This window comes from Stigmatopora nigra, chromosome 1, assembly GCF_051989575.1.
Source record: "Stigmatopora nigra isolate UIUO_SnigA chromosome 1, RoL_Snig_1.1, whole genome shotgun sequence".
Lineage (NCBI taxonomy): Eukaryota > Metazoa > Chordata > Actinopteri > Syngnathiformes > Syngnathidae > Stigmatopora > Stigmatopora nigra.
Genome location: NC_135508.1, coordinates 8,783,173 through 8,808,866, shown reverse-complemented (window position 1 = coordinate 8,808,866; position 25,694 = coordinate 8,783,173). Strand labels below are relative to the sequence as shown.

The 25,694-nt window shown below is 39.3% G+C and overlaps 3 protein-coding genes across 5 annotated transcripts; 2 read left to right on the top strand and 1 right to left on the bottom strand.

Annotated features, from left to right (window-relative positions):
- The first annotated feature begins 233 nt into the window (after positions 1-233).
- Positions 234-9,520, top strand: mapk14a (mitogen-activated protein kinase 14a). Of its 2 annotated transcripts, none has more exons than XM_077732812.1 (12): positions 234-666; positions 1,541-1,670; positions 1,931-1,989; positions 3,492-3,603; positions 3,716-3,745; positions 3,947-3,994; positions 4,078-4,192; positions 4,388-4,459; positions 7,191-7,270; positions 7,911-7,989; positions 8,229-8,402; positions 8,536-9,520. In XM_077732812.1, exons 1-12 carry the CDS (start codon positions 548-550, stop codon positions 8,598-8,600), a joined length of 1,083 nt encoding a protein of 360 aa, XP_077588938.1. In that variant the 5' UTR covers positions 234-547; the 3' UTR covers positions 8,601-9,520. The 2 variants fall into 2 exon arrangements, with proteins under 2 accessions (XP_077588938.1, XP_077588947.1); XM_077732821.1 differs by lacking the exon at positions 7,191-7,270 and adding an exon at positions 6,107-6,186.
- Positions 9,521-10,269: 749 nt separating this feature from the next.
- Positions 10,270-20,333, top strand: srpk1a (SRSF protein kinase 1a). Its single transcript, XM_077719285.1, has 16 exons — positions 10,270-10,417; positions 11,517-11,571; positions 12,836-12,963; positions 13,106-13,214; positions 13,325-13,412; positions 13,534-13,621; positions 14,056-14,162; positions 14,350-14,515; positions 14,594-14,619; positions 15,242-15,467; positions 15,537-15,827; positions 15,904-16,004; positions 16,759-16,866; positions 17,035-17,104; positions 18,763-18,855; positions 19,382-20,333. Exons 1-16 carry the CDS (start codon positions 10,405-10,407, stop codon positions 19,564-19,566), a joined length of 1,854 nt encoding a protein of 617 aa, XP_077575411.1. The 5' UTR covers positions 10,270-10,404; the 3' UTR covers positions 19,567-20,333.
- Positions 20,334-20,431: 98 nt separating this feature from the next.
- On the bottom strand, positions 20,432-23,096 carry lhfpl5b (LHFPL tetraspan subfamily member 5b). 2 transcript variants are annotated; one of them, XM_077719305.1, is made up of 4 exons: positions 22,912-23,096; positions 22,554-22,827; positions 21,497-21,733; positions 20,432-20,881 (listed from the first exon to the last, which is right to left on the bottom strand). In XM_077719305.1, exons 1-4 carry the CDS (start codon positions 22,960-22,962, stop codon positions 20,871-20,873), a joined length of 573 nt encoding a protein of 190 aa, XP_077575431.1. In that variant the 5' UTR covers positions 22,963-23,096; the 3' UTR covers positions 20,432-20,870. The 2 variants fall into 2 exon arrangements, with proteins under 2 accessions (XP_077575431.1, XP_077575425.1); XM_077719299.1 differs by having other exon boundaries at positions 22,554-23,096.
- Between the last annotated feature and the right edge of the window lie 2,598 nt (positions 23,097-25,694).

Genomic DNA, 25,694 nt, shown 5'->3' with positions numbered 1-25,694 from the left:
GTAGTTACATAGAGGACTGTGGACTTGTGGGGCATTATTCCTATTTATAACTTTGAGAAACTTCCATCTCGAGATGTTTTCATACTGATAAATTTTATCCATTTCATTCTTTGAAAATGTCATGTTGATGTTGAGTGATGAAAATGATAATAATTAAAAAAAAATTCAGTCAGCTGTCTCTCCCACATTCTACCAGAACCTGAACGTAGCGCAAGTTTCGCTCTCGTCGGGACACTCAATGTTCTCGCGAGAACTGGCGCCAGGCGTGTGGCAAGCGGGCCGAGTCGAGGCGTCGAAAACAACGCTTGAGCCTTTTAACAATCTGCGACTGCAATCAAAAGGGGATTTTGCAACATTTCGCAAGAGTACAAACCAAACTTTAGAGTTGCCGCACGACGAGGAAGAACAGGCGATCGCGTTTTTGTTGCGTTTTTGTGTTGTTGCTGTAACTTTTGAGGAAGTTGAGGTCAGGTATTGCTAGATCCTGCAGACCAGACGCGAACGAACGAGCGAGCGAGTCAAATCGGGTCTTCGGGGGTCTGCAGCAATGTCGCAGAAAGAAAGACCCACATTTTACTTGCAGGAGGTCAACAAAGCCATATGGGAAGTCCCGGAGCGCTACCAGAACTTATCCCCGGTCGGATCTGGCGCCTATGGATCCGTGTGGTAAACAACTTCTTTCTTTTTTTTACTTTAAGTGTCTCAACCAACTTTAGCCTCCGCCCATTCATTTTAACGAGGCCTACAATATCGGTGCTAAAGTTTAGCGCGACATCACCGTTTCCATTACTTCTCTGAAAAACTTTTATAGGAAAGTATTTACTTGGAAAGAGAAAACACACGCGGCCCTTTCTTATTATTTACAGGACACAGTGTTACTACAGATGATTATTTTAAGGTTGAACCCTGTTCCCCTATTAATGGCGTAGGTTAGCATCACATTCAGTAGATGACGTATGGATGCTCTCGTCAAGTCAGCAAAGTGCGTTTGTACTCAAAGTCAAGTAAATTGGCTGCATTGTGTAGAACAGAATGAAAAAAAATAAGATTATGCATGGGTAACCCTTTATATGACACTCGATCTCATTGCCTGACATTGTGTGATTTAGGGTCATTTTCAAAAAAAGTGACCTGACTTGACCCATTTAAGTGGTTGCCAGATCTCTTTGACCTTATTATTTTTAATATTGAATACAGTCATCATCCCGATTTATATAGAAAGATTCAATTTACTCTACCACTTTTGCAGGAAAATTGGTGACACTGTCATCAGTGGGGTAGAACAAACATCTTTTTGTATGGTGTCAGTCTATCTTCATAGTTTCTCACATCAGTCCAATATTTACATTCATGTAAATCCAATGATCGTGGCTGTAATAATCACATAATTGTCAAAATAATACAACGGGAGTAAGAAAAAATGCAAATTTATAACAAAACCGACCACTTGACCACTCTAAATTGGTCCCATTTTATGCAAAACATCCTCCTCTTGGATTTGATTCATATTTTCAAAGGCAAATGATTGCTTTTCCAACAGTTCCGCTTATGACGTAAAGAGTGGTTTGAAACTGGCTGTCAAGAAGCTTTCCAGACCCTTTCAGTCTATCATCCACGCCAAGCGCACATACAGAGAGCTACGCTTGCTGAAGCACATGAAGCATGAAAACGTGAGTCCGCTGCTTCCCGTTTTTCGCCTTCTACGTGTGTCTTTTGTAGGCCAGGATATTTGCTGATTTTGCAAAGTGAGTTCATTTATTTCTGCAAAAGTCCATGCATTGTTAGTGCTAAGGAATTGGTTGCAATATATTTTCAAGGCAAATGTATTTGGATATTATTTTCACTATTTAAATTATGCATTATAATTTGATTGTAGCCCAGTTTGTTATTGTTTATCTCGTGTTGTTGATTTGATGCATCTGTTTTGCAGGTCATTGGCCTCTTGGATGTGTTTAGCCCCGCCACATCTCTAAAGGAGTTCACAGATGTGTAAGTTCAAGAGCAAGTTGTAAACAAATCACATGTTTGAGTTAGGAATTGGAATGTGACACAATTAAGACAGGTCACTGATGGTGTAGCGGTTCATTCGCCCGACTTTGGTACGGGCAGCTTGGGACCGATTGCCGCTGATTGACAGTCTGATTGTTGGTTGTGTGTTTCTGTGTGTGCATTATGACTAACTGGCGAGCAGCTTAGGGTGTAGTGTGCCTTTCGCCCGAAGACCTTTGGTGATATAGCATTGCAATTATGACTTGAGACTAGCAGTCTGGGAGGGAGGTACATATTTTTTATTCTCCTGGAAATATTAGAAGCACACAATCAACCCAAATGCACGGCCAGACGTTTGGTCGCCGGTCTTTTGGTCCCTTTTGGTCGCCGGTCAAATGTACTTAGATATTAAACAGTACTTGGATATTAAACGCTCTCTTAGATATTAAACTCTCTCTCTTAGATATTAAACTCTCTCATTAATATAATTTTGAGAGCTGGCTTCAACAGTAAACTCTCTGTCACCATTTGACTGGCAACCAAATGACCGGCGACCAAAAGACCAGCGACCAAACATTCGAGCACCACCCAAATGTGCTGATGCTTTTAAAGGAAACCACGTGACTGAAGTTACCCATTTGATTCTAAAGTCCTGTCGGACCACATTTGCTGCATTCTTCACCCAAGTGACTGAAAATGTTACTTTTACTTCCACAACTGACGTATGTCATAGTGCCTAGTTCTTGCACCCAGGAACATGAAATGATTTTTAACTGTGGTAGTTTTAACTGTCTTATGTGGCTTCTTAAAGAAAAAATGTTCCCTCAGTCTAATGCCAATCTTAGCATTGTGAGTTTTCTCTAAAGATTGAAAATGAAACACAGGGCAGGGGTTGTGTACCCCACCCACCCATCCAAGATTTAAAATAGCTCTCAGAATCAGAATACTGTGGTGAGGCTTTTCACAGTGTCAGCTATGAGAGGCATTCTATAGGCCGAGGCTTCTATTTATGTGGTAGGTTTATGTGGTTCACCTTTGCTGAGATCTGAACTATTAATATAAATTAATTCATTAATGTACCAACGATGTTAATATAATATTATATTATACCTAACAATTCCCTTTAAAAAAAATTCACTTCTCAATTACTCTTTTTGCTAAATGTTGCTTTTAGCTGACAGGATTCATCCATACAACCAATATTTTAGGAAAACCTACTATTGAACTCATTCAATGCAACTGATTTTTAATGGAGAGTTACCCATGTTTACAGTGGTGTTATAGTACGAGATTTGAGCAGTGTTTCAAAGCTTACAGATTCCTATATGATATTTTACATATCTATTACATGTGCACATATTTAAGTATAATTTATTTGATATTTAATGATTATCGGTAGGTTTGAGTTATTTTGTGTTGTTTCATAAAATGAGAAAAAACATGGCCAATTCAATTTAGGACAATTTATGCATCCATTTATTAAATCTGTCATTCATCGACAGGTACCTTGTAACTCACTTAATGGGCGCGGACCTCAACAACATTGTGAAATGTCAAAAGCTGACAGATGACCACGTGCAGTTCCTCATATACCAGATCCTCAGAGGATTAAAGGTGAGTTAATGTATCTTGGGACTTTAATATTTTTGTGCATAGTTAAATGGGTAGCAGTATACTAAAGCCAGACTGTACATTAATGCATACCTCCTCCAACATTTCTTCTCAGTACATCCATTCAGCAGACATCATTCACAGAGTAAGTAGTATTGTGTTTTTTCTCTTTTCCACTGAAGTTAGTATGCCAATTGAGCCAAAGATAATCAAACTGTTGTCTTGTTGTCCTATCTTTAACTCATTTACTGTATCCGTTACTGTCATGCGATCAGTGACCAAGATACAGGATCATAAAAACATACAACTAATAATAGAATCCATGTATGCGTTTTCCTAATGTCAGGATCTGAAACCCAGCAACCTGGCAGTAAATGAGGATTGTGAGCTGAAGGTGAGTCACTTTTACTACGACAGCCTAACAAAAGCAAACAATGTTTTTGTGCCTATTGAGCAAATCCTATAATTGGCCATCAGATTTTGGATTTTGGCTTGGCGCGGCACACCAACGATGAGATGACCGGCTACGTGGCCACCCGTTGGTACCGTGCCCCAGAGATTATGTTGAACTGGATGCATTACAACATGACAGGTAGCTTTTAGTACAAAATATCAACCTAACAATGCAGTGTGGATACACCAACACCACCCATAATTAATGCATTATGTGACCAATTTTTAGTTGCCATGTTTCTTCAAAGTGTACAAAGAGTAAAAAATGACATCACTGTGATTTAAAACCTGATGCAGTAATAATAAATTGAGCCACCTTTCTTGTGTGTTGCAGTGGATATTTGGTCCGTGGGCTGCATCATGGCCGAACTTCTCACAGGAAGAACTTTGTTCCCCGGAACGGATCGTATCCTTTGGATGAAAATTACCCTTCAGAGAGTGATGCTTTCTTTGCCAGGGTGTCGGTTGTTAGTTTGGTCAAAGATGGTTTTTGGGCTGGATCTTCTCCTCGGGTTCTTCTATTTGTACTTTAATGCTTTTCCCTGCACAATTTAAGCAGCCTGACAAATTGATGCGTGTTTGGCACATGTAGTAACTATTTTTCTCACTTCCCTTTACACTATACGCTCGCCACTTCAATGTTCCACTGGTGTAACTCACTTAGTCTACAATGTGTAGTTTCAAATGGTGGGACAAAAATGATTTTGTCAATATACAGTAGGTAATCATTCACACCTATATTAATTTTTGTAAATTATTTATTAAAAAAAACAGTTAAGTTTACACTTAGCCTTTTTTTTATTGTAAATGCCTGAGCATTCTCAAATGCAGAAATGGTTTGGAATGAAAGCGGTTGTGGTCCACCAGTTGAAAAACTACAGATGGTGCATGCTCCATTGTTTGGAAACCACTGCTCATTTGATTCAAGGCCTACTTTAGTCACAGCTTTTAGACTAATGGCTAAGCTCTGAAGCCACCACAGAAATGCTCCTCCATTTTTGAAATCTTTTCTCTTTCTCTTCTGCTCCCTTTCTTTTTCCATTTCTAATCCCATTGCACATCCTCCACGAGGCCCCACCATATCTATCTATCTATGTCTTCTTCTCCTATCCCCTTCCACTTTCCCCCTTCTTTCCCTCCTTTTTCTCCCACTCCACTCCTCTCTCCATTCTTTCCTTGTGTTTCTCCTTCCCTTGTTTCACTTATCCTAGTCCTTATCCTACTCTGTATTCCCTCAAAAGTTACCTTCGTCTTCCTTTTAATCTGCTACCCCTTTTCTTCTCCCTTGGCTGTTTCCCAATACCAAGATATAGCAAGTTCAAACTTGTTGATTCCCTGGGAAATTTAAACAATACAAATCGGAGAACGGGGAACGGTTGTAAATTCCAAGTCCAGCAAATACTAACTTGTTAACTGTTTTTTTTTTCAAATTAAGATCCAAGTATGCCAATTGTGTTTTAGGATCTCAATTCCCCAAAATTCTACCTTTTGATTTAGAGTACTACTTGATCTGACACTGATTACAATTTTGGAGTACATAAGAATGAGGAATAACCCTTGTTGTGCCTCCCTTTTTCAGCATCTCGATCTTTGTCTTCATTTGCTAACTTCATCCTTAAATTATGTTTAGTTTGAGCCACATATTTTATAGCCAGCTTCTTATCTTCTATCTTATCCCATGTTAACACTATTACTTGTATCTTTTGGCAAGTCAGTAATCAGTGCTCACAACCACCTTCACTTTCCTCTTATTTCTCTATCGTACTTTTTTCTCTTCTTCCTTCATTTTTAAAAATCTTTTCCTTTTATGCATGCCGCAATATTCTAGTCCTGCTTGTCCTCATGGTCATCGTTTACCTTCTCCTTCTCATCCCTAGCCACAACCTTCACCTGCATCGCCTTTTTATTTCTCCTTTATTTTATTTCCTCCTACACCTTGCCTGTCTTCTGTTGACACGTTAGCGGAGTAATGGCACGGCGAGGAGGCCGGCGCCTCCTGCGCAGGTCCCGTCGGCCCGTTTGTCGACGTCTTTCTTTAACCGTGTGCCGGTAGATATTGATCAGTTGAAGCTAATCATGCTGCTGGTGGGAACGCCGGGGCCTGAGCTCTTGATGAAAATTTCTTCAGAGTCTGTGAGTTTGCCGACGTCACGCCGAGGCTTTTGCGTGGCGACACTTTGCTCGTGCGCGCTGCCTCACTGACCGCATGTTTGCCTGGCTTCATCCACGGGAGGTTGTGTTGGGAATTGCTCGTTAGTGGCTATCTAATGAGGTGTTTTGGAGTGTTTCAAATATGAGGCTTTATATGCTGTAGTGGCATTGTTTTGTGAATGGTCGGTTCATAGAAAAATAGGTATTGATTTTCACAATCCTAATGTCATCATAAATGAGATGCGTAGACATTTGTTTGTAAGAACTTTTTAAAAACGTTTGCCGTAGCTTCATATTAAACCAACGTAATATTCAACTGAACTGGAACGACTAAACGTCAGGGCTGGTTGAAAGGTACTATTAATTAAATCATTTATTATTTGGGTATGTGGCTCGCTGATGGTAGAGAGAAAATGTCAGCAAAAAATGTAACAACTTAACTTCAAATCGTAAGCGCCTTCACATTTGTGAATTTGTTTGGGACAAGTAAACATGCCATATGAGGTGCCTTTAACAAGATAATCAATATCTTTGTATGAAATTAAGTCCCGAGCAACAAACTGAAGAGCTGCGGAAAGTCATGCATTTAAATGAGACGCATTTATATTCAAATGTACCCATATAGATAAAAAATACAGTTTATCCACACATACAATGCATTGATGGGATACTGAATTGGGTAATACTTAATAGTAATTGAGGCTTGGGTTTTATAATTTTGGTGTCGAGTGTATTATATACTAGTCTTTTATGTAAAAATGCCATGTGCAGAATGATTGAAAGATTCCCAACACGCCCCAAAGTGTGCAATGTTGGTGATGGATGCTGGCTCACTTAATCTTTCTTCTTCTGCCTGCTGCTATTCTGATCTATTGGCTTACAAGCGTGGCGTCTGCTTCTCAATGCAACAACAGTTACATTAAGAAGAGGCTCCCCTAACCTACTCTGCTACTGTCGCTATACTCCCCTTGACACCAATTTCATAGACATAAACCAGCTTCAGCAGATAATGCGGTTGACTGGAACACCGCCGACGTCATTAATAAACAGGATGCCCAGCCACGAGGTGAGCGCAGAGAGCGGTGTTTCTCTGGGGGCCGTGACAATCAAAACTGTTAATGTCATTTCTCCAGTATAGTAAACTCACCCCGAAAGGCACCCCTGTATTTCTTATCTTATGTGATCACAATATTCTTGTCATAAAGGAGTAGTGAGGCTTTATTATACATGTGCGAAAAAAATATATCACATGCAGGTTCCAAAGATTCCAATATGTGGATGTATATCTTTTTTTATGCCTCATGCATTGCAATTGACTTTAGGATATCTTCCATTGGCTTCCTTTATGGTCATATACAAACAATGGGAAATTTTCATTTAATATTCATTGGAGAGGTCGACAAGTTGTCAGCAGTTACTTGTTTTGCAAATTTGTCACTTTGTCCACCAACATACTTTCTTTTAGTGGAAGCAATCATTGTAGATAAGGATACGTTTTCAAGAAAAATTGTAGTATGGTAACAGTACTTGGCAATTCACTCCAATGCATCTCTCAATTATTTGTCTTTCCCAGGACTTGATAGAGGTAAACATGTAGTAGTTAACGAGCAAATGCATGGAGCATGAAGTCTTGTGCCCGTTTTGAATGTCAGCAACATGTCGCCGCTCATTAAATATTTTAATGTCATCTTTTGTATTCTTTCTAGGCCAGGAACTACATCAGCTCCTTGCCACACATGCCCAAGAGGAATTTTGCTGATGTGTTTATTGGTGCCAATCCTCTAGGTAATTTCGTGTGGTGCATGAACTCTAATCTAATTTTTAAAATATAAATAATAATATGACCATTCTCTTTCTTACCATGAATTAATTTTTTGCTGACAACAAATTGCCATTTTGCATGCTTCCAGTATCCTAATTGTGGCAACAATGCTTCGGGGATCCATCCATCATAAAAGGCTGTCTAAAACGGATAGATGCTAAACATACATTGTCTTTTTTTTTTTTTTTTTTTTGCCCTGAAGCTGTAGACCTCTTGGAGAAAATGCTGGTTCTGGACACAGACAAGCGGATCACTGCCGCTGAGGCGTTAGCCCACCCGTACTTTGCTCAGTACCACGACCCCGATGACGAGCCTGAGGCCGAGCCATACGATCAGAGCTTTGAAAGCCGCGAGCTTGAAATCGAAGAGTGGAAACGTATGTTTTTGTGTCTTATTCGGCACCACCATTAGGATACTTTAATGTTTGTGCATGCTGATATTGGAACCTATGATTTAACCCTTTAAACGACAGTCGGTGGAATTCATGTTCATGTTCTTTTGACTTCCAGGATTGACCTATGAGGAGTTGTGCAGTTTCGAGCCACCCATTTTTGACGAGGACGACATGGAGTAACAGGATTTTCCTCTGCCAATACACTTACTCCATATGACATTTTTTACATCTTTTGCATTCGCCAGTAACCGTCAAAGAAACACAGCGAGCAGCAAGAGGCCTTTTCCAAAAGGCTTTTACTCCCGGAAGAAAACATCGAAACCACTAAATAGAGTTGTTTGTCATTTGTGAAATATGTATGATGTTCATTTTACCTGATTGGTAAAATCAAAATGTTGACTTTTCACTGTGACATGACATATGGATGCTGAAAAACTTGGACTTTATAGCTGTGCTACTTTTTTCTTAAGTATTTTATTGTTTTGGGGGGAAAAAATCTACTGCTCAGCATGTGAATTTTGGAGCATTAAGAACTGTTGTTTAGATATTGTTTAGCCAACATTTCTGTAAATTCACGGTTGTGTGACGACACGTCTATCATTTTACAATTTGTTATATATATCTAGCTGTTGTCACATAGACAATTTGAGTTTGGCACTCAATTCTTGCTATTTTACCATTTCATTGTTACTCTGTCTCATTGCATTGGGGAATCATTTGGATCACCTTAAATTATTAACCCTTTTTTGACTTTTTGATGGATTTTTTTTCAGAATTTTGGTATGCTATCATTTGAAAGTGAGTAGTATTTCAAAGTACCTTTAACAATGGGCTTTACATAAAATGGATGAATGACACATTTAAAATGCAATTTCTGTCCATATGTTTAGATATCTTTTGTGCAAGTGTTTAACAGCTCTATTAAGTGCCACAATGCAGCATTGGATTTACTTAAATATGTAAAAGAGCTATTTCAGATCTATTTATACTTAGTGGAGGATGTATATATTTATAAATGAGAACTCCAAGCATCTATTTTCAATCCAACAGAGTATCAGTTTGCCTATTTGAAAAGCGAAATAAAGACTATTTTAAGACTCTTTTGGACGTTTTTATTTGTAAAAGTGATAACTGAATGAAAATATTGTACATACCAAAAATGAATTTACATTTACATACAAACTACTGTTCTATTAACAGAATCCAGTTAAACTTTGAATATATCATCTCATTTCATTTTCTGAACCGCTTTATCCTCACTAGGGTCGCGGAGGGTGCTGGAGCCTATCCAAACTTTGAATATATCATCTCATCTCATTTTCTGAACCGCTTTATCCTCACTAGGGTTGCGGAGGGTGCTGGGGCCTATCCAAACTGACCTTGGTCCAGAGGCGGGGGACACCCTGAATTGGTGGCCAGCCAATCACAGGGCACCATGAGACAAACAGCCATCCACGCTCACACTCATATCTCGGGGCAATTTAATGTCCAATCAGCCTACCATGCATGTCTTTGGAATGTGGGAGGAAACCGAAGTACCACACAGGTGGACTGACCTGGATTTAAACCCAGGTCCCCCACTGTGAGGCCGACGCACTAACCACTTATTCACTGGACTGCAACTTTGAATATATTTTCCCAAATTGTATTATATTTGCTTTCTTGTAATTAGTAAACTTGACTAACAATAATAATAATACATTTCGAACAATGAATTTGAAATTTCCCCAACATTAAAAAAAGCCTAATAATAAAACAAGTCTACTAAACATGATTAGATCTATATATTTTTTTACATATGTGTGTATGCATTTGATTTTGCTCGGTTATATTTATTTATTTGTTGTCATTTTAATCAAATGCACCGTTCTAAGATACTGACGTCAACAGATGAGGTCCTTCACGCATTGCGCAAGCGCAGTGCATTCAGCACTGGCGGTGTGGGTAACAGGCTGCTAAACAGGCAACGGCTCCCGCCTACGACATGGAGAGAAAAGGTAAACGTTTGGCCGACGTTGTTTGAAAACACATTATCCCGCGAACGTGACGCCATTGTCAATGGTTATCATCCTCGTATACGAGCGCGATGGTGCACACGGACGCGCGTTATTGTTGAATCGAATGCGTGTGTCTTGTCCGTGTAGTGAACCGCGGCAAGCTAGCAATAGCCGTGTCAGGATTAGCCAGCTATAGAGAAGCTCCTCGTTCTTTCTGTGACATTTACGACGCCTTTCCCCGATATTTTTATTGCTTTACATGAAAATGCTATTCTATAATTAATCACTTGCACTTCACTCTAGATCTTGCCATATCCGTGTCTTGCAGGTTATTTGGTGCTGTACGTTATGGTAATAAAGATATGGAGTGCGGTTGCTTTTTAGAGTGTTGTTGGGTCCATTTTATGTCAACATTTGGACAGATCTGACAATTTCAGTGATCTCAATTATAAATAGTTGGAGGTTTGCCTTATCAACCAAATTTGGATCAATAAAATTAAAAGTCATATTTTACTCGCTTCACAGGACTAAGAAAACATGTACAATATACATATAAAGTTATAGTTACAAAAATGGGGAGAATTTGCAAACAAACTCTAAAGGAAGATGCTTACAATCATAGAAAATATATTTAAGTTGGCGTGTTGTGTTTCTCTTTAAATCTTCAGCAATCTTCCTCAAAACAGCGCTTAAATTACCTGAAATAAATATTATTCAGCCTCACGATCTCGGGAAAGGCTATAAAAAGAGGAATGTTGCACAACAGGCAAAACAATAACCTGATCTGAATCTGATATAGCATGCATTTTACTTATTGTAGAAACAACTGAGGTAAAAATAGTCCCAGAAAGCGCTCGGACTAAAGAATTCTGGCAGTGATTCACCTGAGATGTATTCTGGAATCCTCTGCTCTCTCTTTGTTATGGGCTTTAGGCCGGAATTCACAACAAAAGATTTGCAACCAAATATTAAAAGCAAATATCAGTTACTTCTCTCAATGCTAGTAGAATTTTTTCCCCGTTTCTTATTTTGTGCATTAATGCGGTAATATAAATCAGCACAGGCAAAATAACAAACATTGTCCCTTTTATTCCCACAGTTTTGGCTCTTCAGGCAAGGAAAAAGAGGGGCAAAGCAAAAAAACCCTGCAAAAAGTGAGTTTGTATCCCTTTTTAGATTTGTCACTGCTCTTTGTGCTACATTAGTACTGGCTTTCTTTATTGATTTTTTTCTGCTCCATAGCCCAAAAGGTGAATTTATTGCACTAGGCAACAATTAGGGAAAAAAAAATCTTGTTTTACATCTGCTAGCTGTTTTTTACTGTATTGGGTGGAGAGTCTGAATGTGTGTGTTTTTTTTTTTAATATCACGTCAAGTTCTGTCTTGCACGCTTATGTCATGAAGCACGATTGGCGCTCAAGCATCATCCGCGCTTGGGATTTCACCATCCGCTTCTCACATGCTCGAATATAATTTGAGTGCCATTAGCAACCAGTATCAAACATATTTGATAATTTCAGCACTTCATGTGCAAAGGAAAAGGATCTATTACACCTCAAGGTTGTTAAAGTTAAAGCTCAAATTACAGAACCCTGTCCAAAATAAGATTCAGTCAAAATAGGGCAAATCTTAGCATCTCACTCCAAGTCTATGAAAACAGCCTAATTGGACTGGAACCTTTCAAATCTGGTAGTACTACACATATGATCCGCACATGCACTCTTCATAAGATTCCAAAATATTGATCACAAATACTGCAATCAATAATCATGATTTTTAATCGCCAATTCAGCACAATTCTGATTAAGGTTCTTAGAAATTTGGCTCCTCGGAAATTTCCGGGCAGGAAAATCCAGGAATTTAACGTTACTTTTTGCTACCGCACAGTTAAGCTCATGTATGGACCTCGTGCAGAGGTGGAGACTTTAATCTCTTAGGTGGAAGTAATGTCAAACCCTCTGTCTCTCTTGGGTTTGGAACACTCCGTTCAACTGTTGTAAGACTAAAATTACAGTATTACAATTTAGGAATGAGAGAGTATGTATCTATATTTATTTTGTTTAGTGCTTGTTATTCTTCAACATTCATTGTGGAACATAAGCTTACTATTTGTATGGTTGGTTTGCCTATAGTCTTTGTCTTAAGATAACACAATTTTATTGATCCAACAGCAGCGCTGTAGTGGCTATTTAATCTTTAGTACAGTCTTTCATTGTTTTAATATCCTTAATTTGTTTAATTTATAATCTTTTGAATGTGTCTGTATCCCAATATGCAGTATAAAAAATAAAAAATAAAGACTTGGTAAACTGCAGTACAATTGTAATCCAAAATATACCCCTAACAGTATAAATAAAACATTACATTACGTAGTACATTATTAGCTTTTGCCAAGGCAGCGTATTTATTTTTCAACAGACAGCCGGCAAATCCCCGAAGTCGGCAGCAAGCTGAACACGAATCCTCACCTCGGGAACCTGAAGAACCCGAGGAGATTCTGGGCTCTGATGATGAAGAGCAAGAAGATCCCAACGACTATTGCAAAGGTCAGTACTCTTTTTTTTAATTTTTTTTATTTTTTTTTAGCCCAATTTAGATAACAAAATCAAATCTTTCTATCCCAGTAATCAAGAGTTTTATCATAGTTCTATCAGATTGATCTATACGACACTATATTTTCCTCTTCAGGCGGCTACCATCACGTAAAAGTAGGCGACCTTTACAATGGAAAATATCACGTCATCCGAAAATTGGGCTGGGGTCACTTCTCGACCGTCTGGCTGGCCTGGGACATTCAGTAGGGAGCTTTGCTATATATATTTTCTCTACACTTTTTTAGATTATCCTCTCTAAGAGATTAGCAGTGAATCCGGAACCCATAACACTTTTTTGTCATCTGCTTGATAGGATGAAAAGGTTTATTGCAATGAAGGTGGTCAAGAGTGCAGAGCATTACACAGAAACAGCTGTGGATGAGATCAAACTTCTCAAGTCTGTAAGTGTCAGATTTAATCAGGATAAAAAAATTTTTAAACACACCCTGTCATTATTTCACTTTGAAATGTATAATACCGTTATGCCCTTGTTGTACTGATTGTAGTTGTTTGGGTTCTCAGGTGAGAAACTCTGATCCCGATGACCCGAAACGGGAGATGGTGGTCCAGATGTTGGACGACTTTAAGATCTCCGGTGTCAATGGAACTCGTATCCTTATCGCTGTTCATTACCTATCTGATCCCTCCTGGATCACGTTAGACGCAATGACGAGTTTTGGTCTTAAAAGAACTACATCTCTTGACTACTCTTCTCTTCTACTCTTGGTCTGATTGGGTTTTCTCTGCCCCCTGTTGGTCTGGAGGGGGAAGACGTATCTTCCGCTTAGTTGACTCGACAGTTTCTATTTTTATTATGCCCGTTTGTTCCCAGGCTATGATCAGGCAGCAGTACAAATTCTATACATATTCTTTATTTTGATTTATTCATCATCTCCCAACGCTCCTATTCATGATTATTCTGCCCTTGCTAATTCCCGCTTTTGTTTGACAGAAAACTCCGGAACCATTTGAAAAAGTACTGAGTAGTAACTGTAATTAAGCGATACCCGACCCTAGTTATTATCTTAACATTTTTCCATTCAGATGTCTGCATGGTGTTTGAGGTTTTGGGCCATCATTTACTAAAGTGGATTATCAAATCTAATTACCAAGGTTTGCCCCTACCTTGTGTAAAGAGCATCATTCGTCAGGTGAGCACAATCAAAACACACTGACACACCCTTAATGCCCTGGTGACTCAGTGTCTCAGGTTCAAATTGCGGCTGTTTTTTTTTTTTTGTCTCACATTGTCCAAATTTCATTCATATCGCAGGCATTTAAGTTATAACAAGTAATGCTCAAATTGGATAGGTTGACACAATCCAACTTTTCTTTCAGGTTCTCCAGGGCCTTGACTACTTGCACACAAAGTGTCAGATCATTCACACTGACATCAAGCCTGAGAATATCCTGATGAGTGTTGAAGAGCCTTATGTGCGGAAACTTGCAGCAGAAGCCACAGAATGGCAGCGGGCGGGAGCGCCACCTCCGTCAGGCTCAGCAAGTACGAAATGGGCTTGGGATGACCACACACATGTAGTGACCATTTTTGTTTCAACTAACCATATTGTTTGTTTCACAGTTAGCACCGCACCGGCTCCAAAACAGGTACAACTTCAAATTATGCACCTTTTTTTTAATTAAATATACTGTACCGTATTTTCACGACTATAAGGCGCAATTAAAAGTCTTAAATTTTCTCCAAAATAGACAGTGCGCCTTATAATCCAGTGCGCCTTATATATGGAAGAAACAGAAAACCAAACCGAAAAACCACCACTGTCGGATATTAAAAAAACACAAATGCCTGAACTGAAACATTACTGTTAAATATGCAGGTGCCATCTTAGTTTACAAAATCTTCCATCATATAGCTCCTCCCCACTGCAAGGTTTTATACAAAAAAAAAATCCAAAACATCAACAATGGCTGGCTCTAGAGGTGACTGTGTAGTGAGTGCTTCATACCTGGAAGTCAATAACAATTTCTGTATTTTCACGACTATAAGGCGCACTTAAAAGTCTTAAATTTTCTCCAAAATAGACAGCGCGCCTTATATATGGAAAAATGTCATTCATTGAGGGTGCGCCTTATAATGCGGTGCGCCTTATAGTCGTGAGAATACGGTATTTAAATGTGAGTGCCACTGATAGCTGAAGAAATGCGGAATGGTGCAACTGTGATGGCTATAATCACAGATCCATATAATTATTTTTCCTCATTGGAGCAGAGTGTCAAAATGTCCAAAAACAAGAAGAAAAAATTAAAAAAGAAGCAAAAACGACAAGCGGCATTGCTGGAAAAGTGCATCATGGATCTAGAGGAGATGGAAAAGATCACCGAGCCGAGGGAGGAAGACGAGGATGTCGACGAGGAGCCGGCGTCACCCAAGGGCCGTGCCTGTGCACCGTTGAGGCAGACGTCTGTACAGAATATGCGCAACCAAGACGTACAAGGTTAGAAGCCTTTTGCTGAAAATCACAGCATTGAAATACTGAATGTTTGTTCTCTCCCTGTGGTCGCAGAGAGCCCCGTGAATGAAGACAAATTGTGTGAGCTGAGCTGTAACGGGCATGTGGAGGTGAAAGAGAGACTCCCTCGGTGGGTGGAGGAAGACCAGCATAACGGCAACTCTCTCGAGAAAAAACACCATGAGAACAGCAATGGTTTGGAGTGCACCGAGCTCAAGGACGTCGACGGACCTCACTGCAGCGAGGTGGCGTCCAGGCACCTTTCTGTCGAACTGCAGGAGGAAGTCCAAGCGAACATTTGTGGAGAACAGGGAGAAGATGGAAGTGAAGAGAGTCTGCAAAATGGTATGTTTTCCATTTTTTTGTGGCATTCTTTCAGCCAGATTTTTTTTAGAGCTAACTTGTCTCCCGTTTGATGTAGGCAAGCAAACGGCGGGATCCCTGCTGGTCAACCCACTTGAGCCAATCAATGCAGACAAGATCAAGGTCAAGATTGCAGATCTGGGAAATGCTTGCTGGGTGGTGAGTTGTCCTATTGGGACTTGAGGGATTTCCTTGTTACCAATCAGGCCTTCCAGAAACAAACACAGACTATCCTCTAAATGCCAGAATAGGAAAATCTTTAGCTTCATTGTAGGGCAGGGAAACTAACTCTACATTCCTTTTTGAAATTAATTTTTCTGGGTTTTTTTTTCACAATCGTGTCAAAATGAATGTATTAATTTATACTATATATTGTATCTTTAAGGCAGTGGTGGTTATTCAAGCTGATTTATATGTCAACGGATAAATGTTTAGTTTGCAAAGCCTATTGCAAGCAATTGATAAACTGCTAAGATCCATGGCCTAAAGTACTTAAGCATGGAGCCAGATTGATCAGTTCAAGTGGTTTTCGCACAATAAATCGCGCGATTCAGCAAGGTGAACACTATGCTGACTATAAACAATTAAGGTCTGGATATCTTCCGACCATTCATTTTTCCTTTTAAATGTTATATTTTGACAGAAAAAGGAAATACATAGACTTCCGTTTTCCAGTCATAATCGGTGGTTTGAGAAAGAGAAAGAGCTTTTAAATTAGCACGAAACAGTATGAGAAATAGGACCATTATTTATTTTTCCTGAATTTGCTTTTCTGTGACCTCAAGAGTGCCCAGACCTTTTCCACCGTCATGCCTTTTTTCAGAGTTAAATATTTTCTCATCACAAACCAATACAATATAAAACAATGTCTGTTCCAAAATAATTTTCCCTGTTTTTCATGCATTGCTCTCAGCACAAACACTTTACCGAAGACATCCAGACACGGCAATACCGCTCCTTAGAGGTCCTCATCGGCGCTGGTTACAGCACCCCAGCAGATATTTGGAGCTCAGCCTGCATGGTAAGAGACTACATCACATATTACATCAAATTATAGATATGAAATTAATGCACCTTGCCAAGTTCTTTTACATAACTGCGGTTACAGCAGAGTCAATTAAAAGTTCAAAGGCATTGAGCGTCATACATTCTTCTGTTGTCAATAATGATGACGATATTGTTACCGCAGGCCTTTGAACTGGCTACAGGAGACTACTTGTTTGAACCACATTCTGGTGAAGATTATTCCAGGGATGAAGGTATGTTACCCGTATTTATCGTTTTTGTCTAATAACTGGACAGATTTTCATTTTTACAATAAATAAGCCTAAATGATAGTTTTAAAAAGATTAATTGAGGATCACCATGATACTACAGTGTTCCCCCGCTACTTCGCGGTTCAGCTACCGCGGACTCAGAGTTTTCCGTTTTTTTGGGGGGAAAAATATATATACAAATATTACATTGAAACAACATATTTTACAGTTTTTTTTGGTTATAACATGAATTTCACTCTGTCTCTACCATATTCTATATGGTATACTGTATACAGGGGTAAAAGTTTTTTTTTTTTTAATTAAAAAAAAAAATATATATATATATATATATATATATATATTTTTTTTGGAATTAAATTCAAATTAAGCATTTTTGAAGGGGAATCCCTACTTCGCGGAAATTAACTTATCGCGGGTGGTCCCGGTCCCCATTAACCGCGATAACCGAGGGAACACTGTACTTACTAAACGCATGTTATGAGTACACAATGTTATATTGAGTGAAAATGGTTAGTCACTGTGATTCCTGTGAGTCCCCACTTGAATGGCGGAGACAGGGCCATCAACTGTTGCTTTCTACTGCTGCGTGCCTCTTGTCCTCATTCTCATGATCATCATCATCATTATTGTTATTGCTCGTTCAGCTTCATGTTCTCTGTTGTGACTTGATTTGCTGAAGCGTGTTAGAATACACTCACTTTGTTTTCCTCTGTGTACTCTGAGGCATTTCCCATGAGACTTACATCATTTCCAAAATTGTGCGTATGTCTGTACATCGACAACATTTTGACTTCAATTCAGTACTTGCATACAGTACCTCAATACTGATATTCGAAATAATACCATCAGAAAATACTTAAATTATAATTAGAATAGCTGTAAGATGAACACATTATATTTTTTTTTTTAAATTAAATGTTAAAATTTAATTATTTAATTTTAAAATAATATAGAAAAATATTTAACTAAGGTTACTAGCAAAATTACATTTGGATTTTTTCTCAAACACTTCAGGACATAAAAACAGTTTACGTTTCATATTCAATATATCAAATACTATAAAAAAAAAATGGGCCACCGAAATAGTTCTGTTAGAGCTATGGTGAGTTATAATACAGAAAATAAGTAATGACTCTCAACACCCCAATTAAGACAAAGCAAAATATGTTGGTCAAGCAGTAAAATTCCTTTTAAGGACCTGTGCTACTTCTTCCCAGACAAATAACACCGCTTAATGCAAAATAAGTGTTTATGAAATAACATGTGACTCGGCATTAGAGAAAATGACAGCGATCTTAATTTCAGTTAGCATACAACAGAAAGTTCTTACCAAGTTACCGACGTCTTCCATGTCAAGCTGTCATCCTCGTCCATTGCCAAGCAATGCACGTGACTGTTTTGCCATCTTTTTTTTCCTCCCTCCATCCCTTTCTCATTGCTGTGTTTCTGACTGGCCTTGTCTCCAGACCACCTTGCGCTCATGATCGAGTTGCTCGGTAGAGTTCCTCGCCACTTTGCTCTGAGTGGAAAATACTCACAGGAATACTTCACAAAGAAAGGTATGCTTCTTGTTTGGCACTGATTGTTTTTTTCCATGTGTTTTTTCTGTCTTTCTCTCCCTTCAACTCGGTGTGGTGTAGACCATATAGCGCTGATCATTGAACTGCTGGGGAGTGTCCCACGTAAACTCATAATGAATGGAAAATATTCCAAGGATTTTTTCACCAAGAAAGGTAAAAATAAATAGGCCTAAATCAAATATGAAATCTAAAGTATGAAGCTCAAACTTGAAAAGAGGTAATTATGTCATTTAAATGTTTTAAAAGTTCCGTTTTGTATCTATCTATACATATTACTATTTCTGAGACAACGCCGTACATCCGATTTGAATGCGGTTTTGAAGAAAACATAGCAAATATGCAACTCTAGGATGTTATTACGCTGTATCTTTTTAATTGGAACCGTTTTTCAAAAAAAATTCTAACGGAAATGCATTTTAAGGTAAAAAATTACAACTTTTGGCTCATTTTTACAAAACATGTGAAACTTCAAGAGAAAAATGACTTTGTATTTAAAGCATCAGCAAGATGCAAACATTTTAAGCCTATTTTTTCCAGGTGAATGGCTGCACGTACCTAAGAATTGATAAAAACCCTAGAAGCTAGGCCCTTCTGCTTGTTTTAAATAATAGTAGCACATGACAGGAAAACAATCTTCTCAAACAGGAAGTGGATTGCAAAACAATGTGTCTCTCCACAGGGGACTTGAAGCACATCACCAAGCTAAAGCCATGGGGGTTGCTGGAGGTGCTGGTGGACAAGTACGAATGGCCCCGCCCAGAGGCCGAGTGCTTTGCCGATTTTCTGCTCCCCATGCTGGAGCTGGTTCCCGACAAGAGGGCCACAGCGGCAGACTGCCTCCGTCACCCCTGGCTGACCCTCTAGTAGACCTCCTCCTTTCCACTCTCTCCGGAGAATGCAACAGATCACTTTCCAATTCGGGCATATCGTATTATAAATATTTATTTCCGTCGTTGTTCTTTGATTTCCATACGTGTCGGTTCTTTTTCTCGGCGTGGGATGGGATGTTCCTCGGTCGGCGTCCATTGCTGTGTCTGACCTGGACAACCTACAAGTGACTCTTCCTTGTTTGGTCTACTCCTGCACTAAAACCAACCCAGACAAACCAAGGTTATGTAGCCGTAACCCCGCAGCCTCGTGAGTGCATTTTTTTCTTTCTTTTCTTTTTAAACTGGTTCTTTTAACTTCCATTAAACCTGTATGACGGACAATTTTTTTGTATTTGTAAAAAAAGGCTTAGGAAATTGCACACGGGGACGGACGGCATGTACACTGACTGGTTTTGTTCTTGCAACATTTCTCCAGAAAGATTTATTGTGGGTAGACACGGGTGTCTTGTCTCTAGCTGCCCAATCCGCAGCCGTTCTGACGCGCTGTATTAGTTGATAAATAATAATGACGGCTGCAATAATTTGCGAATTCCTTTCAACTTCCATTCATTTAAGAACGGTGCAAATATGTGAATAAGTGCAACTAACCTTGTGCTTTTACTGCATTCACCTTAAAGTGTACTCTGAAAGGATTTGCAAATATAGTATTTTTCCACACATCGAAGATTTATTTGGTGTTTCTTTTCAAGCCATAATTCATAATTCAACATAGCCTAGAATAAACAAGCTCTTTCATTGTCATTGCATTCTGGTGTTCTTCCAGACTTGGTATTCCTGCACCTTAATTGAGTCAAAGGCACATATTTTCTATTTAAAAACAAAACTTCACAGCACACAACTGAAAGGTCTTCCTGTCAGTCTATTTCACTGCACTGCCATTGATAGTAAAAAAAAAATGTTTTGTGCTAAATGCATGCCTGAATCTTTTTCAGTTGGGAATTACCTGACAATTGAGGAGCAAGTCAAGTGCAACAGGAAGCCCATCGAAATGGAAAAGAAATTGTATACTGTATATCTGTACCAAAGAGTTTGCCTTTTTATGAATATATATATGACAGTTGTGTACAGTTTTTTTTGACAAATCTTATATCTTAGGTAACGAGACATAGATGGGTAGCTGTGTTTTAGTAAGCAGACTGAAGATGTTTGCTTATCCATGATGGATGTTTGTGGCCAACAAGGACCGTAGTGTGTGTGTGTGTGTGTTAGTTAGTAAAAGTGAAACGCTCAACCTAGAATAAAAACGTTGCTCCAGCACCAAATCGTATTTTTGTTCCATCAGGGGTTTTCTGTGAAGTAAAAACAAAAATAGTTACATACTTAAAAAAAAAAAAAAAAAACGAAAAAAAAAAACATTTTTTTTTGTAAAAAAACAGCCCAGGATTCGAACCCAGGGTCATGATTCTCAGAGGTTAATGCTCTAACCCCACAACCAGCCAAACCTACAGTAGTTTAAGTAAAAAAATAAATAATAATTGACATGCGTTTAGAGCACAAAGAGACAAAAGATATCACCGGTGGGATGCGAACCCACACAGCCAGAGCTCCATGCTTCCGAGGGCAACGCTTTAAGCAGTTAGGCCATGGGCTCCTTAAAATAATCTTGTGAATGATGCATCTCAATGCTTCTCGCAGGCAAAGTGATGCACTATACTTTGTCTTACTATACCATGTCGTTTTTAAAGAAAAAGGTCTTATTATATCAGTAAAATTGGACTGAGGAAGCAATAACGAATCACTATTGTAATTATTTCCCTGTTTTTCAAGCATAAATACAGGGTACAACATACTAAATGTATTGGAAGGCTTTTTCCTCTTAAAAAGACCTTGTATGGTAAGCCTTTTTTTTCTCCTTGGAAACGGAGTTTGGGGGTAAAATTTGCTTTGGACATGCTCCTTCCTACCTGCACCATCTAGCTCAAAATCTTCTGGCAGCAGCTTGTCCTGCCTGCTACCCAACGTGAAGGAGAGAAAGGCCAGGAGGAGAGCGTCTAGGATGCTGATGATGGCCAAGATGTAGGCCCAGCGCACTGTACAGTTGCCCAGGCTGTATTTGTCAGTCCGCTGGCCACACATCCTCTTCACCTCAGGGGCGTCCCAGCCGTCGGGGTAGATCATGCAGCCCATCACCATCAAAACAGCTGTCGAACAACATAACAGATATTTGCTTCCAAGATTTCCATATGAGAAAAAAAATGTATTTTATTCGGAATGGGTCTTAGTGTTTACAATATCTACGGTTTAGTATGCCACTAAATTTTTGTAGCTTCAAGTCATGACCTATCTTGTCATCACACTATTGTAGAAGGTGTGAATGTATCATTGAAAAGACACCGTATAAAGGTGACTAACATGTAACTATAGACCCCCCCCCCCTCTCTGTGTCCTTAGAGGTGTCAGTGTGCACACAGTAACAAAAACACCTAAAGAAACAATGCCTTTCTGTAACATGATCCAGTATGCCAAGCCTTTGTTTACCAATACTGAAGATGACAGCGTCAGCCAACTTCACCGCAGAGTCTACACTTTTTTTTTGCTGTCAATAGCAGTTAGATATGATCACTCATTGCTTTGCTAGTCATCCCTAACTCTAAAACTTTTTTCTGTCAAAGTAACATCATTTGATGAAGAGACTTATCAGGATGAACTATACCAGGGGTGGCCAAGTCAGGTCATGGAGATCCCCTACCCAGTCTGTTTTCCATATCTCCCTCCTCTATCACACCTGAATCAAATGATCAACTCATCAGCAAGCTGTTCAGAAGCTTCATTTCTACTATTGATTATTTGATTCAGGTGTTTTGGTGGAGGGAGACATGGAAAACAGACTGGATGGTGATCCTCGAAGACCCGACTTGGCCACCCCTGAACTATACACTTTGGGCAATGTATAGGAAAGTCATGAAGACCTCACCCAGGAAGGAAAAAAAGAAAAAAAATCATAGTAAACTGCCGTTTTACCTGAGGCCAATTGCATCCATGCACATATTTTGAAAACACTGCCCGTGTTGCAGAAGAAGAAGAGGCTGAAGCAGACCACGGTGCCCACCACCAGCAGCATGGAGGTGGCCACAAAGAACATGGCGGTGCGGAAGGCCGGCGACGGGATGGATCCGAAGTCCAGCAGGCTTCCCTTGCACACGAGCTCCGAGGTGAGCGCGTTGCCGATGCAGTAGTGGAAGAGGCCAAAGTAGCCCGCCTGCGGCGTGTTGACACTGTCGCCGATCCAGAAGGGCTGGATGAAGACCACCACCGTGATGATGACAAAACACATGGTGAACACGCCCCACAGGGCGCCGATGGCCCGGGAGTTCCTCACGTAGTTGGTGTGATAGATGCGCGCCGCTTCCTGGGCCGGAAGCAGGTCCATGACGCCCGTCCGCCAGCAAGACGCACACCTGTTTGATTTGGCGGCTCATTTGGCCTCGGCTTTCAGCACTCTGGACAGTGGCAGGATGTCGGGCGTGACGTCAGCATGAGGAGCTGTTGAGTACTGGATATCGTTTTTTTTTTTTGTAGATCAAAACATAAAACAATACATGAATGAAAGTGACATTAACTAAAAACAGACCATCTTTAGGATTATTTTTGAAGTTTCACAAAGTATTTAACCAGCTGGCTGCCATTGACAACAAGGAAGGGAAGGGTTAGGACGACTAACGAGTGCGAGATGCCCAATTCACTCTTACTGTTGTTGGGCATGTGGAAACCTTAACTTTTCTGTTCGTCATTTGCCATTTTGTCCAAAGGGGGGCAGTCTAGTCCTAAATGAACTTTAGAGACACGCACAACCTCGTAAAACCCTTTTCTTTCTTGATCAAAACAAGCCTTACCATAAACATGTTTTTTTTTAACAAATAAAAGCCCTACTATACATGGTCGGTTTTTTGAAAGAAAAAAATGTTTTCTATACATTGTTATTTAAAAAATATATATAGGCCATACTATATACATGGTCTTTTTATTTGATCTTATTTTTTATACAAGAATAGCCATACTATACTTGCTTAATATTTTAAACAAATTCAGGCTTACGTACATTGTCATGTTTTAAAAGTATTACTGAGCACGGTCTACTTATTTTTAAAACGAAAAATAGCCTTAGTATTAAAGGTTTTTTTTTTTTTTCAAAGCAAGAAAGCCTTGCAATACATCGTCTTACGCCCGAAAAATACATGGTCATTTATGCAGAATGTCTAAATCTATCCAAAGAGTAAGCATCATTTTTTTTCTCAACTGTAAATATAGGGAGAGACTATAACTCTACTGTAACATGTACAATTGACAACAAAGTCTTTTTTTCCCTTGCAGTATACATTTGAAATGTTCAATTCAAGTCGAATTTAATTCTATGTTATTAGCTATTGTTTTTCTCCCTGTTTGCTTGTCAAAATCCAGGCCTTAAGTGGGTGGTCAGGGGAGGTTTTGGCTCCATGTAAAGACAGGAAAGCTAAAGCTCCTCATTTATGCTTTCCACAGCAATTCTCCACTTCCCAGGTGTGCGTACGCCTTGATTTGTTCATGGTACATTTCAATGTGGGGCACAAAGAACATTATATGGAAAGCAAAAGGAATGTTCATCCTCTCTCAAAGGAGCTTTATAGCGATATAAATAAAAGATGCTACAATGCAATGGAAATCTCATTATAATGTGCCTATAATGTTGTTCACAACACAAATACCCCTACAGAATCCCCAGAATGGGAATAGAATTTGCTATTTGTTTTGGAAATAATAACACCATATGTTGTTAAATCATTGAAATTGTGTGTGTGTGTGTGTTTGTGTGTGTGTGTGTGTGTGTGTGTGTGTGTGTGTGTGGGTGGGTGGATGGGCAGGGTATTCATGAAAAATAAATGTGGGCTGTCATCACCCCCTTCTTTCTGTGGTAAATCCTCCTTATTATCATCAAACTGATGCTATTTTCTGTTCACATAAGGCCAAACGCCATGCAGTATTATGTTGACAAAGATTCTGACAGGAGCCCATTTCAGATAATTAATTCCATTGTAATACTTTGTCAAATGATAAGCCATAGAAAAGGGGACCGGGTAAAATGAATTCCGCAATAAAAGGCAATTTTGTGAAAGTTTTTGGAATTAACACCCCCTCTTTTTAAGTTCCCTAAAGACTTTTAAAACTGATTCAACGTTCTCTGAGCAACAAATAAAAATGCGATTTGGTCAGAAAAAGTGCTTTTTGTGGAAAGATATTACAAAAACAATTGCTTTTTCAACCAGTTTTTTTGCAATGAGGGAGGAAAGCAGAAAACCCCCAAAAAAACCACACAAGCTCAGGAGAACTTGCACTTTCCACACAGCGAGGATCCCACCTGGGATCGAACCCTCGACCCTAGAACTGCGAGGCCAACCCACCAACTACTCGATAAGATATTTTCCACAATAAACGACATCACATTTTAAAAACTCAGTTTGATCATTTTCCGATGGCTGTATTGTCCCGTTATTTATTTCATTTGACCGTAATGAGGACACGGGACAAAATGGTCATCATTTGTCTTTAATCTCAGGTTAAGGCAATCCATTACAAATCATTTCACAAACCACAGCATGACGACAATCATGTCCAACATCTGGTTTGGAAATTTAATCAGCATGCAAGTCAGAGACCTGGAGAGCTTTGGCACCAAGCCGGCATAAAAATGGGAAGTGTGTGGTGCGGGGAAGCCGTACCATACAAGCAGTGTCTTCTCCAAGTGTGGACGCTATTCGTCTTGTAAGTGGAAATGCTGTCCGTTTTCCAACATTTAGGTCCAATTTCCAAACCTATTTTGCGTGCACAATTGAATTGAATCCTGATGTCATGTTTTGTGCTTTTGTTCCAACTAATTATATCTTAGCTGGTACTTGGCATAACATGTCAGAGAACTACTGCAGCACAGCATTTGTGTTTATTGGAGAAGAAAGGAAAGATGCTACATGCTCCATCTGGTAACTGGCTATCTCTAAAAGAATAATGTCAAGCAATATGGCCCTAAAATAAAGGGCTGACTTGTCAACTTAGCCAATACATGCACAAAAGATCAAAAGTTGCCAAGTTTATGTACACGACGACAGCTCGGTGAGTAGAAGGACTGACATC

What these genes read in the sequence shown, in the direction of transcription:
- mapk14a (XM_077732812.1), top strand. Translation starts at nt 548, where the DNA reads ATGTCGCAGAAAGAAAGACCCACATTTTACTTGCAGGAGGTCAACAAA. An exon ending in ATGAGGATTGTGAGCTGAAG is followed by an intron (nt 3,995 to 4,077) that starts GTGAGTCACTTT and finishes ATTGGCCATCAG; the next exon opens with ATTTTGGATTTTGGCTTGGC. An exon ending in ACAGGATGCCCAGCCACGAG is followed by an intron (nt 7,271 to 7,910) that starts GTGAGCGCAGAG and finishes TATTCTTTCTAG; the next exon opens with GCCAGGAACTACATCAGCTC.
- srpk1a (XM_077719285.1), top strand. An exon ending in TTTGGAGCTCAGCCTGCATG is followed by an intron (nt 16,867 to 17,034) that starts GTAAGAGACTAC and finishes TTGTTACCGCAG; the next exon opens with GCCTTTGAACTGGCTACAGG. An exon ending in AGATTATTCCAGGGATGAAG is followed by an intron (nt 17,105 to 18,762) that starts GTATGTTACCCG and finishes GGTGTGGTGTAG; the next exon opens with ACCATATAGCGCTGATCATT.
- lhfpl5b (XM_077719299.1), bottom strand. Translation starts at nt 22,962, where the DNA reads ATGGACCTGCTTCCGGCCCAGGAAGCGGCGCGCATCTATCACACCAAC. An exon ending in ATGGATGCAATTGGCCTCAG is followed by an intron (nt 21,734 to 22,553) that starts GTAAAACGGCAG and finishes GTTGTTCGACAG; the next exon opens with CTGTTTTGATGGTGATGGGC.